The sequence below is a fragment of the Eurypyga helias genome, unplaced genomic scaffold (genome assembly GCF_000690775.1).
Source record: "Eurypyga helias isolate BGI_N326 unplaced genomic scaffold, ASM69077v1 scaffold3283, whole genome shotgun sequence".
In the NCBI taxonomy this organism is placed as follows: domain Eukaryota; kingdom Metazoa; phylum Chordata; class Aves; order Eurypygiformes; family Eurypygidae; genus Eurypyga; species Eurypyga helias.
This window is the reverse complement of record NW_010239085.1, coordinates 40,714-62,156: the sequence shown is the minus strand read 5'-3', so window position 1 is coordinate 62,156 and position 21,443 is coordinate 40,714. Positions and strand designations below refer to the sequence as shown.

Sequence of the window (21,443 nt, the reverse complement as noted above, 5' to 3'; positions counted from 1 at the left end):
GAGGGACCCGGCAGCATCTGCCGCCCCTCCCCCCTTCTCCCCCAGCAGCTGTGGATTATCATGTTTGTGCGGTGAAGTTTGTGCATGAGGGATCGCCATCAGCACGCCCTGCGCCTGGGGGGGGACACACACAAGGATTTGGGTTTGCTGGAGGATTGATGCTGCCGGGCCTCCCGGCCAGCGTGTTTATGTGGGTGTAGTGCTGCGGGGTCCTGTGCAAGGGACACGTTTTGCCATGCCGCTTTTGCCATCTTTGCCAGCCGCTTTTGCCATGCCGTCTTTTGCCATGCCGTCTTTTGCCATGCCGCTTTTGCCATGCCACTTTTGCCATTAGCTCGGGCAGCAACCACATGCGGGTACCGCCGCGAGCTGGGGTTGCTGGCAGCTCGAAGTAATCCGAAAAGCCAATAGCGTTGTCTGATTTCTCACTGAAACCGTCACCCTTCCTTGCCCGGTTTCCTTAAATAAGGCCCGCTAACATGCTTTTGTTTTCTTTTCAGATCTGGGAGCGTAGCACAGAACTGGCATGAAATATATGATTTCGTACATCAGCTGACGGAAAGATTTGTGAGGTTCGTTTTGCTCCTTGTGTCATCTATCATACTGGGATATGTTGAAAAAAACCCCAGGCTTTTGTAAGCCCGGTAGATAAGTTTCACAAACGTTAGCAGTTGGGCTTCTAGTACCCAAATTGCTGGAAAATACCAGAAACTTCTGCTTCATTTTATCATGTTTGGAGCTCAGTTAAAAAGGTGACAACATACATCTTTAAATAATTAATCTCTAAAATTATTCTCAGATGTAAATGTGGTGATCTGTTTGATACTTTTTTTTCATAGGCCACACGTCTCATTTCTACTGGAGTACTTCTTGTGTATTGCTCTTAGAGATCTCCAGAAAGGAAGCCATCCGAATACATATTTAATATATATGGTGCAGGGTCAAAAGGGAGTATCTCCCAAGCTCAAACGCACAGGAAGTTTACACCATTTTAACTGTATATTTGTTGTGCATACATGTAATCAACTTTGTAACTGGCTAGCAGTATTGTCTGGCAAGTATTGCTGCCACAGAAACGACTGTTGTAAATACTGGCGAACTGTACAAACAGCTGAGGATCGTGCTTTTAAAGAAAAACAAAATAAACCAAAGGAAGCCAGCCCCCTGCCCGAAGACAGACGTAGATGTTGTGGTAGTTTTTGCAAGCAAAATGAAGGGCAGTGGGCAGTTACAATATGGGCTTGCCAATAAAGGATGCAATTAGGCTTCCATAATTAAATATTGCTTACATTCATCTTGTAAAAAGCAAATCTTCTGTAAACCAAGTGGGTGAAACAAACTTTTGAAAGTTATTTTGTAAGCTCTAGAATAGAAAAAAAACCCCCAAGAGCCTGTGGGTACCAAAGCAGCACTTCTTTTCAGTGAGTAGTGAAAAAAAAAACCAACATTTGCCCCCACAGAAAGGGTGGTGCTTGTTCAGTGTAAACCTTTCAGTTCATCTTTTACAGCCAAATGATGCTTCTCAACAATTCTTTGTTGGAAAGTTACTCCGCTGACCTTGCACACCGAAGGAGGATCAAGTATGGCGCAGGGCCAGACAGTCCAACCTGTGGGCATCTCGCTCGGCGTCTGGGTGCTGAGCACTTGGCCTTATGTGGCTCAGACCCTTCACAGCTTGACAGTTCTCAGGCTGCTGTGGGAGCCTGAACAGTACATCTCCCCGCGTGTTGCCCTGATGGGGCTGGACTGCCCCTGAAGGCTGATAAGCCTTTGTCCTGCCTTCAGGCCTCAGTACACTTTCAGAATAGGGCATGGAGTCACTCAACCTCACCCTTACTTAAACTGAAGAGAGTAGGAATGGGAAGAAGGCAAAGAACCAATTGGTAGCAGTTTCCTTCAGCCCTCACCTGAAGAATTAATTCATGGCAGTGCATCTGCTCTCCAGTTTGACTTGGCTATAATGTGCATGTTTGCAGTAATAGCGCTCCATGCCGATTACCGCAGTTCGGAAAGGCCTGCGCCCGGCTGGGCCGTCAGGTCTTAACGGGCGTGTTCATACAGTCCTCCTCCCGTTGAGTGGTGCTTGGAGAGTGGAACAGAAACAGGATGTCTTGTGAAGAAGACAGTTTTGTGGTTGCCCTAAAGACAAGTTAGCTAAATTGTAACTTTGAGGTTATTACGCACAGAGAGTTGCATCTCAAACAGGGAAGTCTCACGTTACTTGGACTAGGTGGTGATGTAATTACCAGAGGTTGAGATTACAGGTTTCTATTTGGCAACTGCTTGCGGCAGCTAAAAAGATTGATAATCCCATGGTTTAGACTGTAATTTCATTTAGAGCCTCTCAGATTTGTGTATTCAGAGCCTAAATGGGTAGACTGCAAGACTGGATTCTAAATCCAAGATCTGTGCAGTTCTCTGCAAAGACTTGCCCATCACATTTCTGTGTTTAGACTGTAATTTCATTTAGAGCCTCTCAGATTTGTGTATTCAGAGCCTAAATGGGTAGACTGCAAGACTGGATTCTAAATCCAAGATCTGTGCAGTTCTCTGCAGACTTGCCCAGTACTTATATTTCTGTGATGTCAATAATTTTAAGTTGCATCATTGACACAAGTGAACTGAAAATGTATGGTCATTCATCTGTACAAGTGTTATGTCTTTACTAACATTAACTTCGTTAATTAATGCTGGTAAAATTACAGAATTACTGAATATATTGAAATGATCATGAATAACAATTAAAAGCGGGTAGGAGAGATGTTGTTACAATTTACCTTAGGAAAGTTACTTGGGCTTCCAGAGTATCTGTTCTTATGCATTTTCTACTCATAGTTGGGTATTATTCATTGTTATCTTGTTGGAAGAGACAGGTGGGCTTCTTCAGAAAAAGGCTGAATTCCTTAATAAAATCAATTCGTATGGTATTGCTTTTGATGATGACATTTCCCTGGATACTTTTATGGAAGTTGACTTTAAGTGTCACAACTCTGTGTCACCAAAACAAACACGTACTCATTCTGAAAGAGTTTGTCAACACTGATTTGAGATGGAACACTCAGAGGGCACTGTTTCTTTGGCTTTGATGATTTTAAGACCAAAAAGCCCCTTTGAAATTTACACTGTGCCAGGATCGACCTATAAAAAGGGGAAACCGACTGTTGAAACTGTGAAACTGACAAATGAAACTGTGTCCATGTTTAATACCACAGGGCAAGAGTGTGCTCTGAGTCTATGCCCCTGACTTACTTTTACACCAGTGGCCATGAAAATATAAAAGGATGTGTTACGTTTTGTACGTTGGTAGGTCACAGCCTGCGAAGTTCACTTCTGGTTGGGTCACATGGGATCTTAACTGTTAAGCTTAGCATGTCTTGATCTGGAGTCTAGTCAGGCAAGAAAGAATAATTCTGCTACTTCATTCTCAAAGCATCTGGGTAAGGAGTAGATGGGCAGAAATCCTTTAATTCCTCTCTCATTCTGGGTTTGTAGTTCAAAAGTACGTTCTTTGGAAGTTGGAGGGTAAAGATGATGCTAATGAAGCACGAATAAGTGAAGGAAATGCTGTGCATCTGTACAGTTCTCTTCATTTGTCTAAAATGTCTTTTTTTTTTTTTTCTTCCCCTCTTTCCTTTTTTTAAAAGCCCCAAGATGAGATTATCATTTATCGTGTTTTCCACCCAGGCACACGTCATTATGCCATTAACTGGAGACAGGTTAGTGCACTGCTTTTTTAATTTTCCCTCTCCCTCCTCTCCCCCAAGAGCTCTTATTAAATCAGAGGAATAGTAGCAGATACTGAACAATAACTGATACCTTTAAGCGGTGGCCACTCATGAAGCCTCTGTGCAGAGCTGGATTTAATTTTGTGTATCTATCAACGGATGGCCTAGTAAAAACGATGGAGAACGATGGGAAATAAATTCTTGATGTGAGCTCTGCCACTGCTTTGCAGAGCAACTGCAACTGATGTTTTCATCTCTGCATGACTGTGTGTCTTCCTTGGCACAGCAAGGGAAACGATTCTTGCTTTTACTTTTGTAAAGCAACGTGTGTAGCTAAGTCCTCAGTATTTTTTCCCATCTAGGTAAAGCATGCAATGGTAAACAAATGTTTCCCATAATCTTACATAAGGTAGGTATTTAATTTTGTATTTTCAAATCCCGACTTCAGAATCGGTTTTGGACAGCAGAGTTGGTGCCCCTTGAAAGGTGTGAGATCTTTCTGGCACTGTGATGATGTATGGATGTGTCTGAACTCCTCCTTTCAGTTGGTGTTTTCAAAGGCAGTGGAATTCAAGGCTGCTCACTCCGAGTTCTGAGGCAAGTAAGGATGAGCAGCTAGGATAGGTCAAGGAGAGGTGGGGGGAAACAAGGAGAAAACCAAGCGGAGAGGAGATTGTTGCAAAGTTAACTACTAAAATCACAGGAATTGGAAAACGATATTGTGGAATTGGTGCTTTCAGCAGAGGACAGCTGCACTGTCACCAGAGTCCTTCAGTTTCCTTCCAGCCTTGTCAAAACCAACACGACTTCCTCTCTCTCCCTTCTGTCCAGAAGCTAACCACACAGCTTTTGAAAATATGGATAAACCATTCAGGAATCATTTTAATGAACAGTGGCAGGGTGGAAGCGAGGTAGTCCTTCCTTTCTGCTCGTTTCAGTGGAGTCAATACAAGGTGTGGTCTGTAGTCAGTTAACTCTGTGGTGGGCTTTTTGGCTTGTTGTTTGTTTTTTAAGATACATAATAGCAAGTACAAGGGACCTGTCACTGGCAACAGACAAATGCCCCACAGTACAGAAACATATGCTGGCATCCTAGAATTAGGATGTCTAAAGACCCAATTCTAAGCCCCTCCTGTTTTAGCCCCTCCATATTTTACGAAGTGGTCTGAATTGAGAAAGGCCAAGTTTCCACATCCCCCACCCAGACTTGGATACTGCATCTGCTCTCTGCAGGCAAAGACAAGGTTATAAGCCATTTTTCCAGATGGCTTGAGAGAGTTCAGGAGAGGACACTTACGCCTGTTCTGAGGACTGCTGGAGTCAATGAATTCCTTTCTCTTGATTTCAGTAGGCCCTTAATCTCTGTCAGTGGCCTATTCGTTATCAAGCACGGAGAGTCTGCAGTGATAGCACGCAGACCACTTGGAATGCTTGGGCAGAGCTCTGGAACCCTGCCAGGGAAACACAAACGCCTTTTTCATTGCATGTCTGTGGCACGCTTCAAGCCATGGAAAGAAGCATGTTTTTCTCAGAAGCCTCGTTTAAAGCATAGGAAGAACTTTCTTGAGTTCTAGTGAGTTCCTCTGTGGGACTTTAATGTAAAGTTTGATCAATGTTTTGTGAGTGTGGTAGGGGAAAGGAAATAACGACCCTTATTGTTCACGAGAAATTATAAGGAGAATGAGACATTAGTAACTGGGACCATATATACATAGGTAAGAATGGATAGATTCAGTTGGAACAGCTGTCCTTTTAAATATTAAAGAAGTCAACAGAGGAAAATGACTTAGAATGTCTAACTCCCATTGTTCCAAACAGAAGTTGAGGATGCTACGTACAGTGCAGTTTTGGGGATGGGTGTGTATGTGTGTGTGATTATGGGGTATTATGGCCTTGTTTTTTTTAATGTGCATTTTGGTCTTGCAGGGATGTTTTTCCCCTTGCTTACTTGCTAATTCGCCAGCGTCAGGAAACCACAATTCATTCCCAGAAGTTAGTTCAAAGTAGGGAAGTCTTTTTTTGTTTTGAAAGCCTTAGGCTTCTAATTGTTTGCATAAAGTTCTTGCTGGTTTCTACTGTATAATAAAGCTGTGGATATAAAGAAACACACACTATAGTGCTGAAGGCCCCAGATTACCAAATATTTTGTGACTATGAACAGAGCTATGTGAACAACTCTGGAAACAGAAGTCACTGTTAACCACATTACACACAATGCTATAATAAATACATAGAATAAAAATAACACCCAGATGGAAAAGTCTTCTCATAATGGTTATATCCCATTTCAGAGATACGCGTTTTCCCTGTGAAGTTTAGCTGGAAACTATATGCTAAGTGGTAAACAAAGGTTTGTGCATTCACATTTAGGGCTCGGTTTTGCTGCTAGTTTGGAGAAGAGAGTTGTTAGGAAAAGTGGATACACTTGTGAGTATCACCCAGATGGCAAGACATCTTCTACATATGCTTTTGGCCAACTGTATGCTGGCCAGCAGAATTTCAGGTTTCTGTAAACCTGCTTCCTGCAGCCTTTGACTGATGTCTGTGGCCAGGACTAGCCCTGCTGACTCTGCTTAGATAAAACTGCTGAAGCTACAAAAAGATTATATTAATGAAAGTGGAAAAATAGGACACTTATGTACCTGGTACATGACCACCTCTACCTTCCTGTGCTTGTCTGTAGTCTGGTGGAGTTCACTGATGATTCCTTTATTGCACAGAGACGTGTAGTCCAGCAAGACATGCACGCGTTTTGAGCCCTGGTCATGTGAGCTAACCCTACGCTCTGGTTCAAGAAGCTTGCCAAAATAGAGCCATCTGCAGAAAGCATGTTCTGCTGCGTGTATAAAGTACAGCAAAGTCAGCCACTTACGTGTTCTCCATCTGGAGCCCATGCAGGAGGCCTAAAGTTTGAAGCAGAATAATTATTGTAATTGTACCAAGCCCTCTGTAGTCCAAAAAGTGTAGAAAGCAGGAACCTCCTTCAGACTATGCATCTGAGGAGAGTGGTTAGCAGCGTTTACTTTCACCAGTATGAGAGTTCTGTTTGTTAGGGTAATGATCCCTCTTTTTGTTAAAGAACCCTTTCCCCCCACACTTTGTTTCACTAGCAAGTGTATGTGTCTTCCTGTTATTGTACTTCCTTCTTAGTAGCAAAACTGAAGGACCTGTTTTGTTTGCTTTCATTTGTTAGAGATAAAGCATGTTTCCTCACAGGCACATAGCCTCATTCTTGACAATAAATGCATGCTCCTTGGGAATCACAATTTCCCTGCCAGTGCTCATACTCATACACAGTGAAAAACAATTAAAGATTCCAGCACTTCAACAGGTAGAGTGCAACGTGGAAAAGAAATATAAGATACTGTCCCCCATCCGGAAGAGCTACCACCACCACCAATTAAAACTGCATAATTAATATAATGGAGACTCAGTGTTTTATTCAGGGCCTGCCCCTAGTCCAAGTGAATCAGCATGACCTGAGGCTTATGTGACAATTCCAGATGGTTCTAACCTCTGCAGCACTAACGTACAAGCACAAAGTTTTCTCCTTAAAAAAAACAAGGATTTGAGTGGTTTCTAAGATTCAGTTCTCAAGCATGCTTTTCTTTTACTAGAAAGCCTTTCTTTGTACATGTTGAAGATGCATTTATTTCATTTAAGGCAAATGAATGTCCCTTTCTGCAGAGGATGCTTTTAAAGACAGTATGGTGTCTCGGAGAAGCTAAGGTGGCCTGTGCTTTGTAACTGGTCTGTGGCTTTATCATTTGCCCTCTCATGGAGGTGTGCTCTACATCCTTCTGCAATAGAAAGAAGTATTCCCTGTCCTCCACAGCCAGCAGGTGCTAGCTGTGGCCCTCTCTGTGCAAAGAAACACAGCGATGCCTTAAAAACATCAGGAGCCTGACCACTTCGCTGCTGACAATGCTGTTTTCAGCATTCTGTCAATTAAACTTACTTAAAGCAAGAGAATACTTAACAGCAATGAAAACAGTACCTGTTGAGTTGCCTAAATGAACGGTGGCAGCTTGGTGCCATAGAGCCTATCCAGAGAAACCGCTCCTGTAAACTGGTGATAGTTGCCTTGGCATAATTCAAACTGGTGAAGGCATACACTTACATTTAGATCTCAAATCTGAATTGTGGAGCGTGCTTAGGGCAGGAGGGGTTGCAACATTTCAGTTTACGTTCAATTGATGTCTTCAGTTGTTTGCAAAGCTGGGCTGCTCTGTAATCTCGCTTTACTACATGTTTCCAATTCTAAATTTAGTTCTGCAGTGCCCTGCCTTGGGGAGGCACTGAAGGCACAAGACCAGCTCAGTGAAGACTTTGGCCTGTGCAGAGGGCAGTATTTGTGGATAGGCCTGTGTGCCGCGCAGCAGTTGGCACAGCTTCCCTCCCACCAAACAAACCCTCTGCAGCTGAGGTGCCTCCTGCTGCTGCAAGGTCCTGCTCCCTGAGAAAGAGCACAGTAGAGTTCCCCAAAGAGGTAAGAGCAGCGGGTGCTGCTGAAGCTGCCACCAGAACCTCTCCTGACCTCAGCTGGGCTGGGATTTCACCTGCAGCCCCTGGTCACGGACTAGCTGAAAAGAACCCCCGGAGCAAAACCACACAGAGCTTGTAGCCGTGGTTGTGTTTGCCTGGCTGCTGCTGGAAGAATTATCTGAAGTAGTTACAAAGCTTAAAAGAGAGAACAGACTAAAAATTAGATGTGCCTTTTCTAAAAAACAGAGGTGTGATGCAGCACATATGCTGAATGGAGAAGAGATATTAAATTTGTACTCATTCAGCCCAAACACAGACAGGCTGCAAGTTGCTGATTTAGTTTTGCCTTTTCCACTTCCCTCCCTTGTCTGACTTAAACCACAAAGCCAGTAGCCCTTCAGCCTTTATCGCTCCTACAGAACTGTACTGCAGCACTGTCCAGACACCCAGACTGAGGTCACGGCTCTGTGATTGTGGTACAGATGGTTTTAAAACCAGACTTTGTGTGGATTTTTGAGGCTACCAACAATTGCTACAGAAACTAAGAGAAAGGAGTGTTTTAAGAGCACTGAAGTGTGGGAATGGGGGCTGCAGAGTGCCATCACTGGTTGACTAAAGAGAGTTCTGTTACCAGAATGATTCAGGCAGGCATGAGCTTCTGTGCCCACCCTCCAAACCCCCTGGTTTGAGTTTTAGCATGACTGAACTAACCTCTCATGCTGTCCAGTGGGGTGCTTTTGCTGGGGCCTGAAATCAGCCTTGTGACATCCAGACTGGGACTCGCTTGTACCTGACCAACTCAGAGCATGGGTGGAGCTTGTTCACATCTGGCTGGGCCTGTCTTGTACAGATGTGCCCCAAGAGAAAGAGGTGGTGACTGATCAAATGCAGCTAAAAAAGCTCATGCTGCCAAAGATTTTCCTGGAACCCCTTGTAGGCAGAGGCCTGGAAACACCAGAGATTGTGTGACCAGGTCACAAGACATTTTAGATAAATAAAACTGAGCTGATTGTACAAGAGCTATTTTTGCAAAATGAAATCTGTTTCAGAAAACTGGGACTTCAGTTACTGCTTGTTTCTTGGCAGCAGAACACTAACGCCTGTGATGTGCTGCCACTCATTTCTGGCAAGCACTAAGTATGTGGTTTATAATCTGCACTCATACATAATCAGTTTCAAGTTGTTTCTATAGATGCTGAATGTAAAATATTTGGATGAAACAGATTGCATTATCTTACATAACTTGTTCTCTTCCATATATTCGATGCCATATTTCTCTCTTTTTCTTTTTTTTTTTTTTTTTTTCTTCTCCACTCCCCCCTTCCCAATTGTATCAGTTGATCCTGTGGATTGGGAGCTTATTACAGCTAGGGATTGTACTTTGGAACAGCACTTCTAAACATAGAGGAAGCCCATCAGTGGAACAAATGACTAGTGGGTGGCATTCAGGCAGAGTGGCATATGCATTCTTTCTCATTTTGTTTGCTCTAAGGAAAGCTTTCATGCATCCTGCAATGTATTTTCCCTCCATCTCCTCACCCCTGCTGGTTTCCCCTTTGTCACCTGTATTGCTGTACTGTTCTATATATTCTGGCCCAAATTTTGTCCCTACTTAGTTTTTACTTGTCCTTTCCTACCACGACTTTCCATGGACTTCACTGGATCTTTGCACGCATAAGAATTAAGAACTCAGATTTGATTCTTTCAGTAAAGTCCCTGCCGTTCTCTCCCTGTTCATATTGATTTCACTGGGAATAATTTCTTCAGCGCTCACTAGCATCTTCTCCAGTTTTACCATCAAAGTTCAGCGAGCAGCTCAAAGTCAAAGGTGGATTTATTTAAAAGCCCATGAGAAATCGTGGCACAACCTTATCCTTCTGTTACATAAGTGAACTGTGACCCGTGTAAGTGTGATGTCTTGCAAAGGTCACACAGAGAGGTAGTGACAGCCAAGAATTAAAAAAAAAGCTCTCTCTTTAATCCTAGTCCTCTTCCTTGGTTACAAGAGATGTTTTGCAAATGCTGAATTTGCATATTGATATTTATTTTTTAAGGGAGAATATTTTACTTATTGCAATTCTGTCCCAACCTGTTAAATACCTGCGTATTGCCCTGGAAGATTTCTTCGGAAATAGAACTTAGGGGATTTCTTTTTTAATTGCAGGGTGATTGGAAGTGAAGTTGATTTAATTGAGCAAAGTGGACTTAATATAACAGGATTTTCACTGGGCTGTTTAATGCTGAGGCTTTGCCACTTCTTTGCAGTATCTGCTCCGTCTGAAGCATTTTTCTTGATTCTAGCTCTTTGACTCACTGAGGCATATTGTGTTATTTAGGTCTAAAATATCTGTTACCACAGTGCTGCTTCCGTTGTGAATACAAAATCTGCCTCCACATGGTATCTTAGCTAAATGCTATATTTTACAGATTTTAATTTCACATCTCCGTTATGACAAATTCAAATTTTTCCATCAATAAACTAACCCCTTTCCCCAGTTCAGATCACACTGACAGGCTTTTACCTTTTTGTTTTCAGAGCAAAAATCAAGAAAGGTCTTAAGGATTTGGAGGAGGTAAAACCAGCAGGTGACACATATATACATGAAGGATTAAAACAGGTAGGTTTTACTCATCCTCTTGCAAATAAAATATTCTCTCTTCTCACCTTTTGGGTAACAACAACAACAACCTGTAACATAAACGGATTGATTGTATGCTTCGGTCTGTTACATTCAGATCTTTTTTTGTTTCCTAAGTGGTCCCAAGATTGCCCAGATACTATGCAAATCCCATGCAGAAGATTAGCCATCATAGAAAATTGCCATATGGAATTTCTTTCACTTGATCCTTCGCAGTAGAGAGCAGTTCTTTGTCGTGAATTTAACAGCTAGCACAGCATACCAATTACATGGTAAATAGTCACATGCAGTTTGGTAGGGCTGCGAGTTTAAAAGTGCCTTCTAGAACATGTGCTTATGGAAAGTTTACTGCACAGATCAGCATTTTCAAGACAAACGGTCTTAATTTTGGACTATCTTAATTATGGAGTTCCCAGCTGATAGTATACTTTGTGATTTTGCAAAAAGACTCAGGCCTTCAAGCGAAAGGATAAGGCGAGGATCTCAGCTGTCACTGTTCCGGATAGAAACTTGTTTTCTTCCTTTATGCCTACAGAGCCAAGTTTGTAATTGTGATCTGCGGGCTGAAAAGCTGGGCAAACAGAAGTTTGTTGCCGTTTAAAAAAATACTTAGTTTTAAGCCATTCCTTTTATATCTTGGAACTTACTGACTGGCATTTGAAATGTGGGGCGTAGCAAAGGGAGCCTTATGGTGGATGTAAAGAGAAGTGAGTTTCACAACTCGGAGAGTATCTGTCCTGAAAGACTCACGTATTTCCAAGGGTCGATCAGTTAGTGACCCCAGCACATCAGAGGTGGGCTCACCGGTGACTGGAAAATACTGATGAATGATTTCCTTTTTAGTAGTGAGTTAAAGGGCGGCAGAGGATTGTCAAAAGAAATGGGTTTGAAGAGGAAGTTGAGTGTTGTTTCAGATATTATATTCATTTAAAAGATGCATCTTGGTTAAAAGTTCAGGTGTAATTTTAAGCTGGATTTTTTGTTTTCAGGCCAACGAGCAAATTGCAAAGCAAGGAGCCTCAAAGTTTTCTAGTATCATCATTGCACTGACAGATGGCAAGCTAGATAGTCGGATTCCCTTGTATGCAGAGAAAGAGGTGAGTACTAGGTGAAAACGCATGTGATATTCTGAAGAGTTTGGGTGTTGCCTGTTGAATGAAAAAAATGCTTATTCCTCTGCTTTATTTTGGGGCAGGCAAAGAAATCCAGAGAGCTGGGAGCTAGAGTCTACTGTGTTGGTGTCCTTGATTTTGTACAAGAACAGGTAAGAACGTTACTATTTAAGATTACTAGGCAGCACCTTGTCACAGGGTTTTACACAGTTAATGTTAAGTAATAAAGAAATTAATTGTACTACGTTAGGCAGTATAACTTCATCTCTGGCTCACACTCAGGCACTCGGATGTGTATATAGGTATAAATAGAATGCGTGGGTGTCACTTGCATTGCTGAGAAGACTTATTGTAAATACCCTTGCTAACTGGTAGCTGGAAAAGATGCTGGCAAAACCCCTTTTGTTAAGGTGGCAACCAGATTAGGCGACAGGTCGCATGAACAGAGTAACTATAGACAAGCTTACAGCAGCGTGTGTAACAGCCTTGGGATAAGAAAAAGAAAGAAGGATCCCTTTCCTTCATTGACTGAGAGTTCTTCCAGAGTTGCTATGTCCTAACAGAGGCTCTAGCTACTCTTGCACCGTGAAAGTGACTTAAATGGAGAAGTATACAAAAGACTCTTTACTATAGAAGGCACATAGGAAGGATTTTTAAAGGAAGGCAGTGCAAACAGGTGAGGCAATTCTGGAAAAAGTTATGAAATCACTACCAAGAGACAGGCCCTTGAAGGTTCCTTTATTGTGGTGGTTTGACACGACAGCTAGCCACTATACCATTCTGTCAGCTGCAGTAGCTTGTAATAAGTCCTCCTATTTAGTCCTAGTTAGCTGTGAGGGAACTCAACATTTTTCTTCTTGTTGGAGAGTTGTGAGTTGGTTTTAGACATCCATTTACATTTTAAGGGTGAAAAGCAGTGTGACGGATTTAGTTTGCCAAATGATTCACATGTTTGCATGTGTGTTCTCTCCAAAGCTTGAAAAAATTGCTGACACGAAAGAGCAAGTCTTCCCTGTCACCGGAGGATTCCAAGCACTTAAGGGGATAATTAATTCTGTGAGTATCAGGCAATAAGCTTAACATTTCCTCACGATTACAGCATACTCTGCGCTCCCACTTACTTTTCCAGGAAGAATTGGTTCCTAAATCAGTAATTGCAATATATTTAGTTCTTTCCTCCTTATCTTAGAGATGCAGGTCTGTAAAATAACACTGCCTGTCACTCCTGCAATTATTCATGCTCCTTGTGTGGAGTTTGAGGACTCCAAACAAGTGCGGTGAGTGAGTTTGATGGGGGGGGTGCATTGAGGAATGGCTGCTGTAGCTTTGTCTGAAAAAAATCAAGCCTGTTACTCCAGGAGGGTTTGAGAACAACTGGTTAAAATCATTAGGAATGAGGGCAATTTAGGGATTGCCCAAATCTTCATATACAGAGAAGCATTCTAAATGCATACTTTAGCCTTGACTTTAACCACTAGTTTTTCCAGAAAGTTATAAGACTTTCAGTTCCTTTTCTTCAGCATACCATGAGAAACTCCCATCAGTGAGATGAGGCTCTTCAACTGATTACTCTGATTTACAAGAAGGGATGAAAGCCAAAAGAGCATTTTGGCTGTGATCAGTGGCTTGACAGTATTGTCGCCGTGTGTCAAGAAGACACCTTTGGTTGTGTGGACCCAATTTATTTGCCTCATCTTAAACTAAAGGCTGTGTGGTTTATGCAAGGTTACCAGCGCTGCTGCAGCATGTAGGCAGCACGGTGGAAAAAAGCTTACTGTCAAAAGTCAAGTCAAAACCAATAATGAAATCCTTTTTCTGAGAGAGATCCCACTGTAATTCATTTCCCCTTCCTTTTTTTTTTTTTTGTAATAAAGAAAGGATACCACTCACATACAGGATATTATGCAGTCATGAGTTTATCACTTCCCTTGAATAGTGTGTTTTTTGTGGAAGTTAATGTCACAATGAAACAACTTATTTTCCTCCTTGTTGCTTAAAATGAATGTAATTTGAGAGTCTTCCTCGCACAATTTAAAGAGATATAATCAACCTTTTCATGCAGTGACATTCATTTTCCTGAGAAGACAGTACACCCCATGCTGTAATGCTTCTTTAAAATCTCGTTCTGTGTCATTTTAAAGACAAGAATCGGTCATTCGGCTTGTTCGAAGTGAGGCAACATTGAAGCCACTAGTGATAGATGTATTACAAGAGCTGGATGTTTAACCCCAGTTGATTGCATTAAGTTTCCAAGGATACTGCATTTCAAAACGTGTGTGCCAAGCCAGAACCAGAGAAAGGACTAAAGGCATTTGCGTTTGGAGTTTCCGCTCCAACAAGGGTCACTGACCTGCAGACTGCACCCTTCCAAGGCATCAGGTTTCTCCACTCCTGTTGCTTTTTGAGGAAGGAGCAGGAGTACTGTCGCTTGAGATTCCTGAAGAACTCAGCTTGAGGCGTCTGTAATTCAAACACACGAAGATTGGCATAACATATAGGTTATCCCATTATCCCCCATTCTCTGGTGCGGTATTTTTGGGCAGTCTCTGGCTAGTAGTAGTGCAACTCTACCACTTTTATACCTCCCAGGAGCTTTCAAGCACTTTCACTTTGTGGACAGAGTGAGGGAAGCTTTTCTGATAAGATTGGACAGATGGTGTTTGCACAAGCCTCAATCCAGCTGCTTCTGGCACATATAAGAAACCCAAGTGTAAAAATCCCAGATTTGAGCATATCATAGCTGTAGAGCAAGAAAAGACACACATAACAGCAGCACCTTGTTTTAAGATAACAGCACAGGCAGGCACTGTACAGAAAAAGCAAACTTCAAGTATATTCTTCTACTGCTTAAATGCACTGTCTGCTCCTTTAAACTGTGGTGGAATTCCTGAATTGTTTAGGGTTTTATTTAGCAGACTGCAGCTAGAATAGACACTTCAGCACTTGGCTTACTGCATATTTCTGTCCATAAAGAGACTCTTAGGTTGCGGCTGTCAGAAAATGTTTTGCTGATAAATAAAGCAGCATGAGAAGGTCTTCCTGATAGGAAACATGTCAACTGACTTCAGTCTTACCTGTATCAGTCTTGTTTATTGGGATAATGGACCAAACAAAACCAGTTAGTGCTAGTGATGTTATAGCTCCCAAGAGCTTTTAGAGACTTGAATATTGTTTACAGCTTTCTGAAAAGCACTGAATCTAACCAGAGTTTAATTTAGCTGTCAAGGCATTTGAAAGCCTCCTTTTCTCTAGTAAGCATATTAAATATATTTGAAGCAGTGAGAGAATGTTACCCTGCCAGCACCGCTGTTTTACCACAGAGCATGGATGGAAGTAGCTATAGATAGTATTTATTGGTTGGTTTGGTGGTGTTTTTTGTTTGGTTTTGTGTGTGGGTTTTTTTTTTTTTAATGCACGTGTGGTGGCTGTATTACTGCGATTTTTTGGTATGCTGTAGTTATAACTCCATTTTCTTTGAAGGGGTTTTGACTTATTGTGACAATTCATTCTCATTGCATTAAAAAAAATGATAAGCAGATCTAATTGAACATGAAATAGTCACAGTTTTTCTTTTTATTCACAATTATAAGTCCATTTCAGTTTGCAAGTTAGCTAGAGAATACAGGCTCAAGGAGACACACTGTCATAGAAGGGAAAGCTAATTTCAAAACATGAAAATGAAATACCGGTGTTACAAACATGCAGAAATATTGCTCAAAGCGTGGTGTCAAAGGTGCAGTTGTGAAACTCTCCATGAACATTGTTGCACACTTTTTGTTTAGAAAAAATACACTATTTACAGAAATGGCAGTGACCCAGCAATTAAAACCCTCAAGTGAAACTACAACACAGAAGTGCTTAGTAGGAATGATTGGAGGAGCTGCTCAAAGCCTCTGCTACATTTGTCTCTACTAGACTCAGCTGTGAAGTTTTTTGACTGCAATGTTGTTATTCCAGGAGAGCTGAGCAGTTAATCTTCATTTGTGGATGGAAAATAAAGTGATGAGCTTTATCATAGAGTTTCTGTTAGTACCTGCTTCTGTGGGTGTTTGGTGTCTAAGCAATTATTCCAATTTATTGTCTTTGGACAGATACATAAAATATGTTTAATTGTGGCCAGGGAGTAACATTCAGGACAGTCAAGATTAGCATTTAGAGAAAACCTACCTCAGAGGTTGAAAAGCTTGCCTTGTGTTTTGACCTTCTTAGTTCAGATAAAATCCCAGCAAAGTGACTGTAGATTTAAGCACCACGGTGCTGTATTGTGTGTCTGTTGAGTAATACCAACTAATGATTGAGAACTCTGTGCAGACTTCTGTGAAGAGGCAACTGTTCTGTGAAGTTTGCAGCAATTTTGGCATTGCTGATACCTCACTTTACAAAGTAGTAACTAAACAGCATTGTCAGGGTAAATGAATTTAAGCAAAAGTCTAGAGCTTAAAAGAAAAATGCTGAAGGCAAGTTATGCTATCAAGAACAGTTTACTGATGTAGTTTGGCTGGTAATTACATGGAGTGTGGCCTCATGAGCAAGCCATAGCAGTGTGAACTGTAAGGGTTTGGGAATACACAGTTTATATCACCATGTGACAGTTGTACTATGTAAGAAAATGCAACCCAGTCTTTCCCTTCCTGTATGTGATTTATCTTTTTTTTTTTTTAACCCATTTGATAACCATTTGGGAATTTATCATTTACACTGTTAGGTCTGAATCTGACTATCATAACCAAAATAGCACCTTCCTACCTGGATTTGGGGGGGATTCAGGAATCTGAGTGAGGCTGCACATCTCTTGATACAAGGCTGCTGCGCTCTAAGCAGCCAGTCTGTCATCCAGCTAACTGGAGTGCCTCACTTGCATCTAACAAGATACAGTCCTGAACCAGCACTTTCACTGGGAGAAACTGTAGAGATTTTGTTCTTATTTAATAGCTCAGACTTTCAGTTTCCTTAAAGGATCACTTTCTGTGAGGTGACTGCGGGGCTGACAGCCTTAGGAGTTGGATAAGATCTCAGGCATCAGGTAAACTCTTCTCTGTAAGGCACAACCAGTGTTGGACTTCTTGTCAAGGAGGGGAGCAGCAGACGTTTGTATTCATAGGAGCAGCATAGGTTGCTGTCCTGAATACTGCTCGTTTTAACTGTTTGATCATGTATGAAATGATGAATGGAGAAATAATGAGAACATCAATTAGATTAAGGAGGTGGGAGCCAAGGTGCTGCTACCACTCAAATCAAACATGCAGTGTCTTTAGACAAGATCATCTCTTTCCATAAGGCTGAGGTTTCTGTAATGCTCCCATAACTGCTGTAAGTAAGTATGTTTTATTTCCATTTTTTTCCTGCAGTGTTTTTCATGTGGCTTGCACAGCTGAGCAGATCTGAATCGCTTTTATGAATTCAGTTTCATGTTCTGAAAAACAAAACCAGTGGAAGATTCCTGCTTCCCCTTTCGCTTAAGTAAACACAAGTCCTGCTGATTCGTGGGTGAAAGTTGTCTGGCTGTCTCTGCAGGCAGAATTGGACAAGGCTCTTGCCTTTAAAAGTTACATTAATGTAATTCACTTTAGTAACATTATTAGAGCGTGACAGTTCTAAGTAGACTTAAACACATTTTTGTACTGAAGTGAGTTGGCAGCACTTAATACAGGAAGTTAAAATATATTTTGTACTTAAACCCCACAAAAACTTATCAGATAAGACTACAGGAACTGATTCATGCAGAGCTTAAGAGGAAGTAAGACAGTTCAAAAAAAAAAATCAGTCTAGAATTGTTTTACCTTTAATTATTACAAAATTTCTTAAGAATTCTACCCAAGAAGGATTAGAAATAGAACTGTTAAGCTCTCTATTTGCTTGTTCATTTTGCAGGTGCTCAGTTTTGAATTGTTCATTTTATGTGGGAACACCACCCTTAAACACAGATCTGCTCTAGTTGTAAAGAACAGTCAGTGAAGTCTCTCTGGCATTTGAGCAGTGGTGAAGGGTATCTATTGACTATCCTGAGAGTCTCCCTGTCAGTTAGATGGTTCCTGTATGTTCCTGTGCATGACAATGCAGAGATGTTGTGGATGCCCCATCCCTGGAAGTGTCCAAGGCCAGGCTGGATGAGGCTGGGAGCAACCTGGTCTAGTGGAAGGTGTCCCTGCCCATGGCAGGGGGGGTGGAACTAGATGGTCTTTAAGGTCCCTTCCCACCCAAACCATTCTGTGATGATTCTATGATTCCTACCTTTAGGTTACATGGACTGGTGATAGCTGGATCAGTGAGGCCCAAAGGGAACCACTGCGTAAAACGTACGTGGCAGCAGCATGCTCAACAGCTCTCATCCCATCTCAAATGTGGTGACAGTCATTGTCACTGCACTGCTACTCCAGTGCCTCAGCAGGGTGAGGGGCCACACAGGCAGTTGACAAGACTGGGTGAAAAGCAGACCTGTACCTGTATGCTTTACAGTCTCACAAAAAAGGCAGGAGGGAGTCTGACACCTTGTGAGCTAGATATGCTATCGGCAGCACTTCCTTGGTCTGACCTGGCTGTTGCACTGGGATGAGAGTGAATTATTAAACTCATACAAGTCAGTCAACATCTCCCACTGTTACCTGCTGTAAGACAACAAGACAAGTTGGCAGAGTTCAGATTTATGGAGAGTGGGAAACAACTGCAACAGTTAGTGCTCCAAGGTTAGACATTCTGGTAAACGCACACCATCCCTGAAGTGAATGTTGCTGAGCCTCTTCTGTCTAAACTGCTTGTGTCTCAGCAGCCAAGTTACAAGCAACTTGGTTACTGAGTAGTAATCAGGGACTATGTTATTCTGAATTATCAGTACTTCTGCCCTGAGCCAGCTCAGCTCACTGGGGCTGAAATTCCTCCCTAGTCCACCTTGCTTTGAGTATGCTGAGTCTGCTTCCCCCCCTTTTTCCTTAAATGATGTCCCTCAGCTGCAGATGAGGGGAGGGCGGTCAGCCAACTGACTGCATGCTGTTAAGGTTTTTCAAGAGCAAAATCAGCTTAAACAGTTCATTATCAATTATACATCAACTTAATTGGATCATTTCCTGTAGGAAGAAAATATGCTCAGTTTATGCACTGGGAATCCAGGAAGCAAACTATTAAACCTTTAAGGAGGTGGGGGGAGGAGAAATGCAACAAGTTATCATTAAAAGAATTATTCTGATCAAATCAGTCATCTTTAATCCCCTTGGATGGTCTAATATTCAAACTGCAGTGGGTGCAAGGTTTAGAACTAACGTTATGCTATGTTTTCCATGTGATTGAGACTGAGTAGATAGTTTTGGGAATTACTGCATGTAGTTGTTAAAAGGAATCAATGGCCTGGAATAGAACGCTTTCTGCTCTACCCTTCACTGCTGTGCAGCCCTTAATTTGACATTCTCTGACATATTACAAACCATATAATGTTCTCTTGGAGAACTGAGAGCTTGATAAGCCAGCAGCCTAACTGACACGGTTCCAGTTTGTGTGAGCATGCATGTGCCTTGTGATTTGGATTTGACTTGTCAGCTATCCCTGCGTGGCTATCAGTTCTGTTACATAAGGGATGTCGTTAAACTGGTTTAAAATGAAGCACTCGCAAGTCCAAACGAAATCTAGTGTTTCCTTAGTGAGAAGTTTCTTTGAGCCAGATTTTACTTACTAATTAAAAAAATAAATAGCCCAAACAACTTTATTTTCCTGTTATGGAAAGTAACAGTTTGTCTTGATTCTTATTTACACTACTTGATAAGTAATGGGTTTAGGGTTGTTTTTAGTAATTTGGGGGTAAAGGTTCTGGTGCTGTTAAAATACGCATCTCTTATGACCCACGGTTTTGTCATCTACATTTGGTTTACTCAGTGACTGCAAATGAGGTACTGCTTAGACATCGTATAATTAGAATATTCTCGCTAACCTGACACTGCACCAGGCTTCTCTTCGATGGTTATTTTATGCAAGACCATATGTCTCCGGGATTTTTTTCCTTTAGATAGGGGACAGGATACCAACCTTTCCGCCACCCCTTTTACCCTTTTTGTCTAAGGCATTGCTGAGCAGTGTCAGGAAGTAGGCTGAAATTGGCAGCGAGTTGTAGTTGAGAGCACAGATGTTTGGCAGGAGATGGAAGTGGATAGATCCCATTAGGTATTAACTGCTATAGTTCCTTTGCTGTGACTATTGGAGAGAAGCATCAAAATGCTGTTTTCTGTGAAAGCGTGTGCTTCATTCCAAGTTATCTTGAATTGATTGCCTTCCATCTCGTGTCAGGTGGTCCTGTTGTGTCATTGCTTTCCACACAGATTAGGGGTGGGGAAAAAAAAAAAAGGAAATTGTAGAGCTTGCTTTAACACAGCAGAGGCAAGTGGTGGGGGACTGACCCGTAGATAGTGTGGAATTTAGTTTTGCATGTGGATCCTTTTTTTTTTTTTAATACTCTTTTTTTCATTAAGCTTGGATTATAGCGACATGGACCTTGTGACACTATCTGAAAAAGTGGAAAATTTCATTTTAGAAACAAGCAGTTAACTTCAGGGAGTTTAAACATTAGTTGCGGTATCGAGAAGCTGGCCTGTCTAGAACCTAAGGTGTGCTGCAAAGGTGCTTCTGACTTAAAGATCCTGAGTATGATTAAGGTTACTCAAGTGTAATCACTGAAATCAAAGGCTCTACTTATATTAGTTTTCTCTTGTGACCTACTCCAAGTCTTTATCTTTAAAGATAAACTCGATCACAGAATAAAGGAGTACAACTCCTAACCAGTTAAAAAAAAGCAACAACTCATGAACGGGAGAAGCCTGTAATGATACAGGCATACATACAGCCTGAGGTTTGCACCACCCTGGTTTCATACACATTCATGTTTTACATGCTGAAAGGTTCAATGAATTCACTATGAAAAATAGTGACCCATGGAAAGTCAGTATTTCATCCTTTAGAACAAATTTAGCAAATGAGTCCATTACACCAGTTAAACATCTCCTGCTTTGCTTTCATTTCACTTTTACTTCCACAGCAATAGTTGGGGGGGGGCAAAAAAAGTTTTAAGTTATAGGAAAAAAAAAGAGGAATAAAGCTGCCAGTAGTACTTCTAAATGACTCATAGAAAAATAAAGACACATGGAAACATGGGTTAAGCCCAGTCCTAATTCAGCCAATCAGCACAAATGAAGCAAAATAATTTTAGGAACTAAACTAAGCAGCTGTGTGAACTCAGTTTTGATAGGTTCTGCTTGACTCACTCCAGCCAGACAGGCTGCTAACCCAACCCAGCTCACCTAGTAAACCAGGCAATAGTACAACACTGGTCTAATTACACATTCTTCTGCAGAGTTTTACAGCTCCAACCTGGGATAAAGTTCAGGAAGGTATTAACTTACCAGAGAAGGGACTCAGACAGCTTAACACCACTCCAACCCAAAACTTCTAGAACCCACTTGCACACACTTTCCCTGCCTACCACTTAAATAGCTGCTCCCTAAGCC

The 21,443-nt window shown here is 41.7% G+C and overlaps 1 protein-coding gene across 1 annotated transcript in view; it reads left to right on the top strand.

Annotated features, from left to right (window-relative positions):
* Nucleotides 1–504: 504 nt before the first annotated feature.
* The window catches only part of ANTXR2 (anthrax toxin receptor 2), a gene marked incomplete at its 3' end in the record, with an annotated part of 59,056 nt that continues 38,117 nt past the window's right edge, over nt 505–21,443 (top strand). Inside the window, exons 1-6 of the mRNA XM_010148020.1 lie at nt 505–572; nt 3,645–3,716; nt 10,747–10,828; nt 11,839–11,946; nt 12,045–12,113; nt 12,937–13,017. Coding sequence (XP_010146322.1) covers nt 3,652–3,716; nt 10,747–10,828; nt 11,839–11,946; nt 12,045–12,113; nt 12,937–13,017 — 405 coding nt within the window. The remainder of the gene's footprint in view (nt 573–3,644; nt 3,717–10,746; nt 10,829–11,838; nt 11,947–12,044; nt 12,114–12,936; nt 13,018–21,443) is intronic.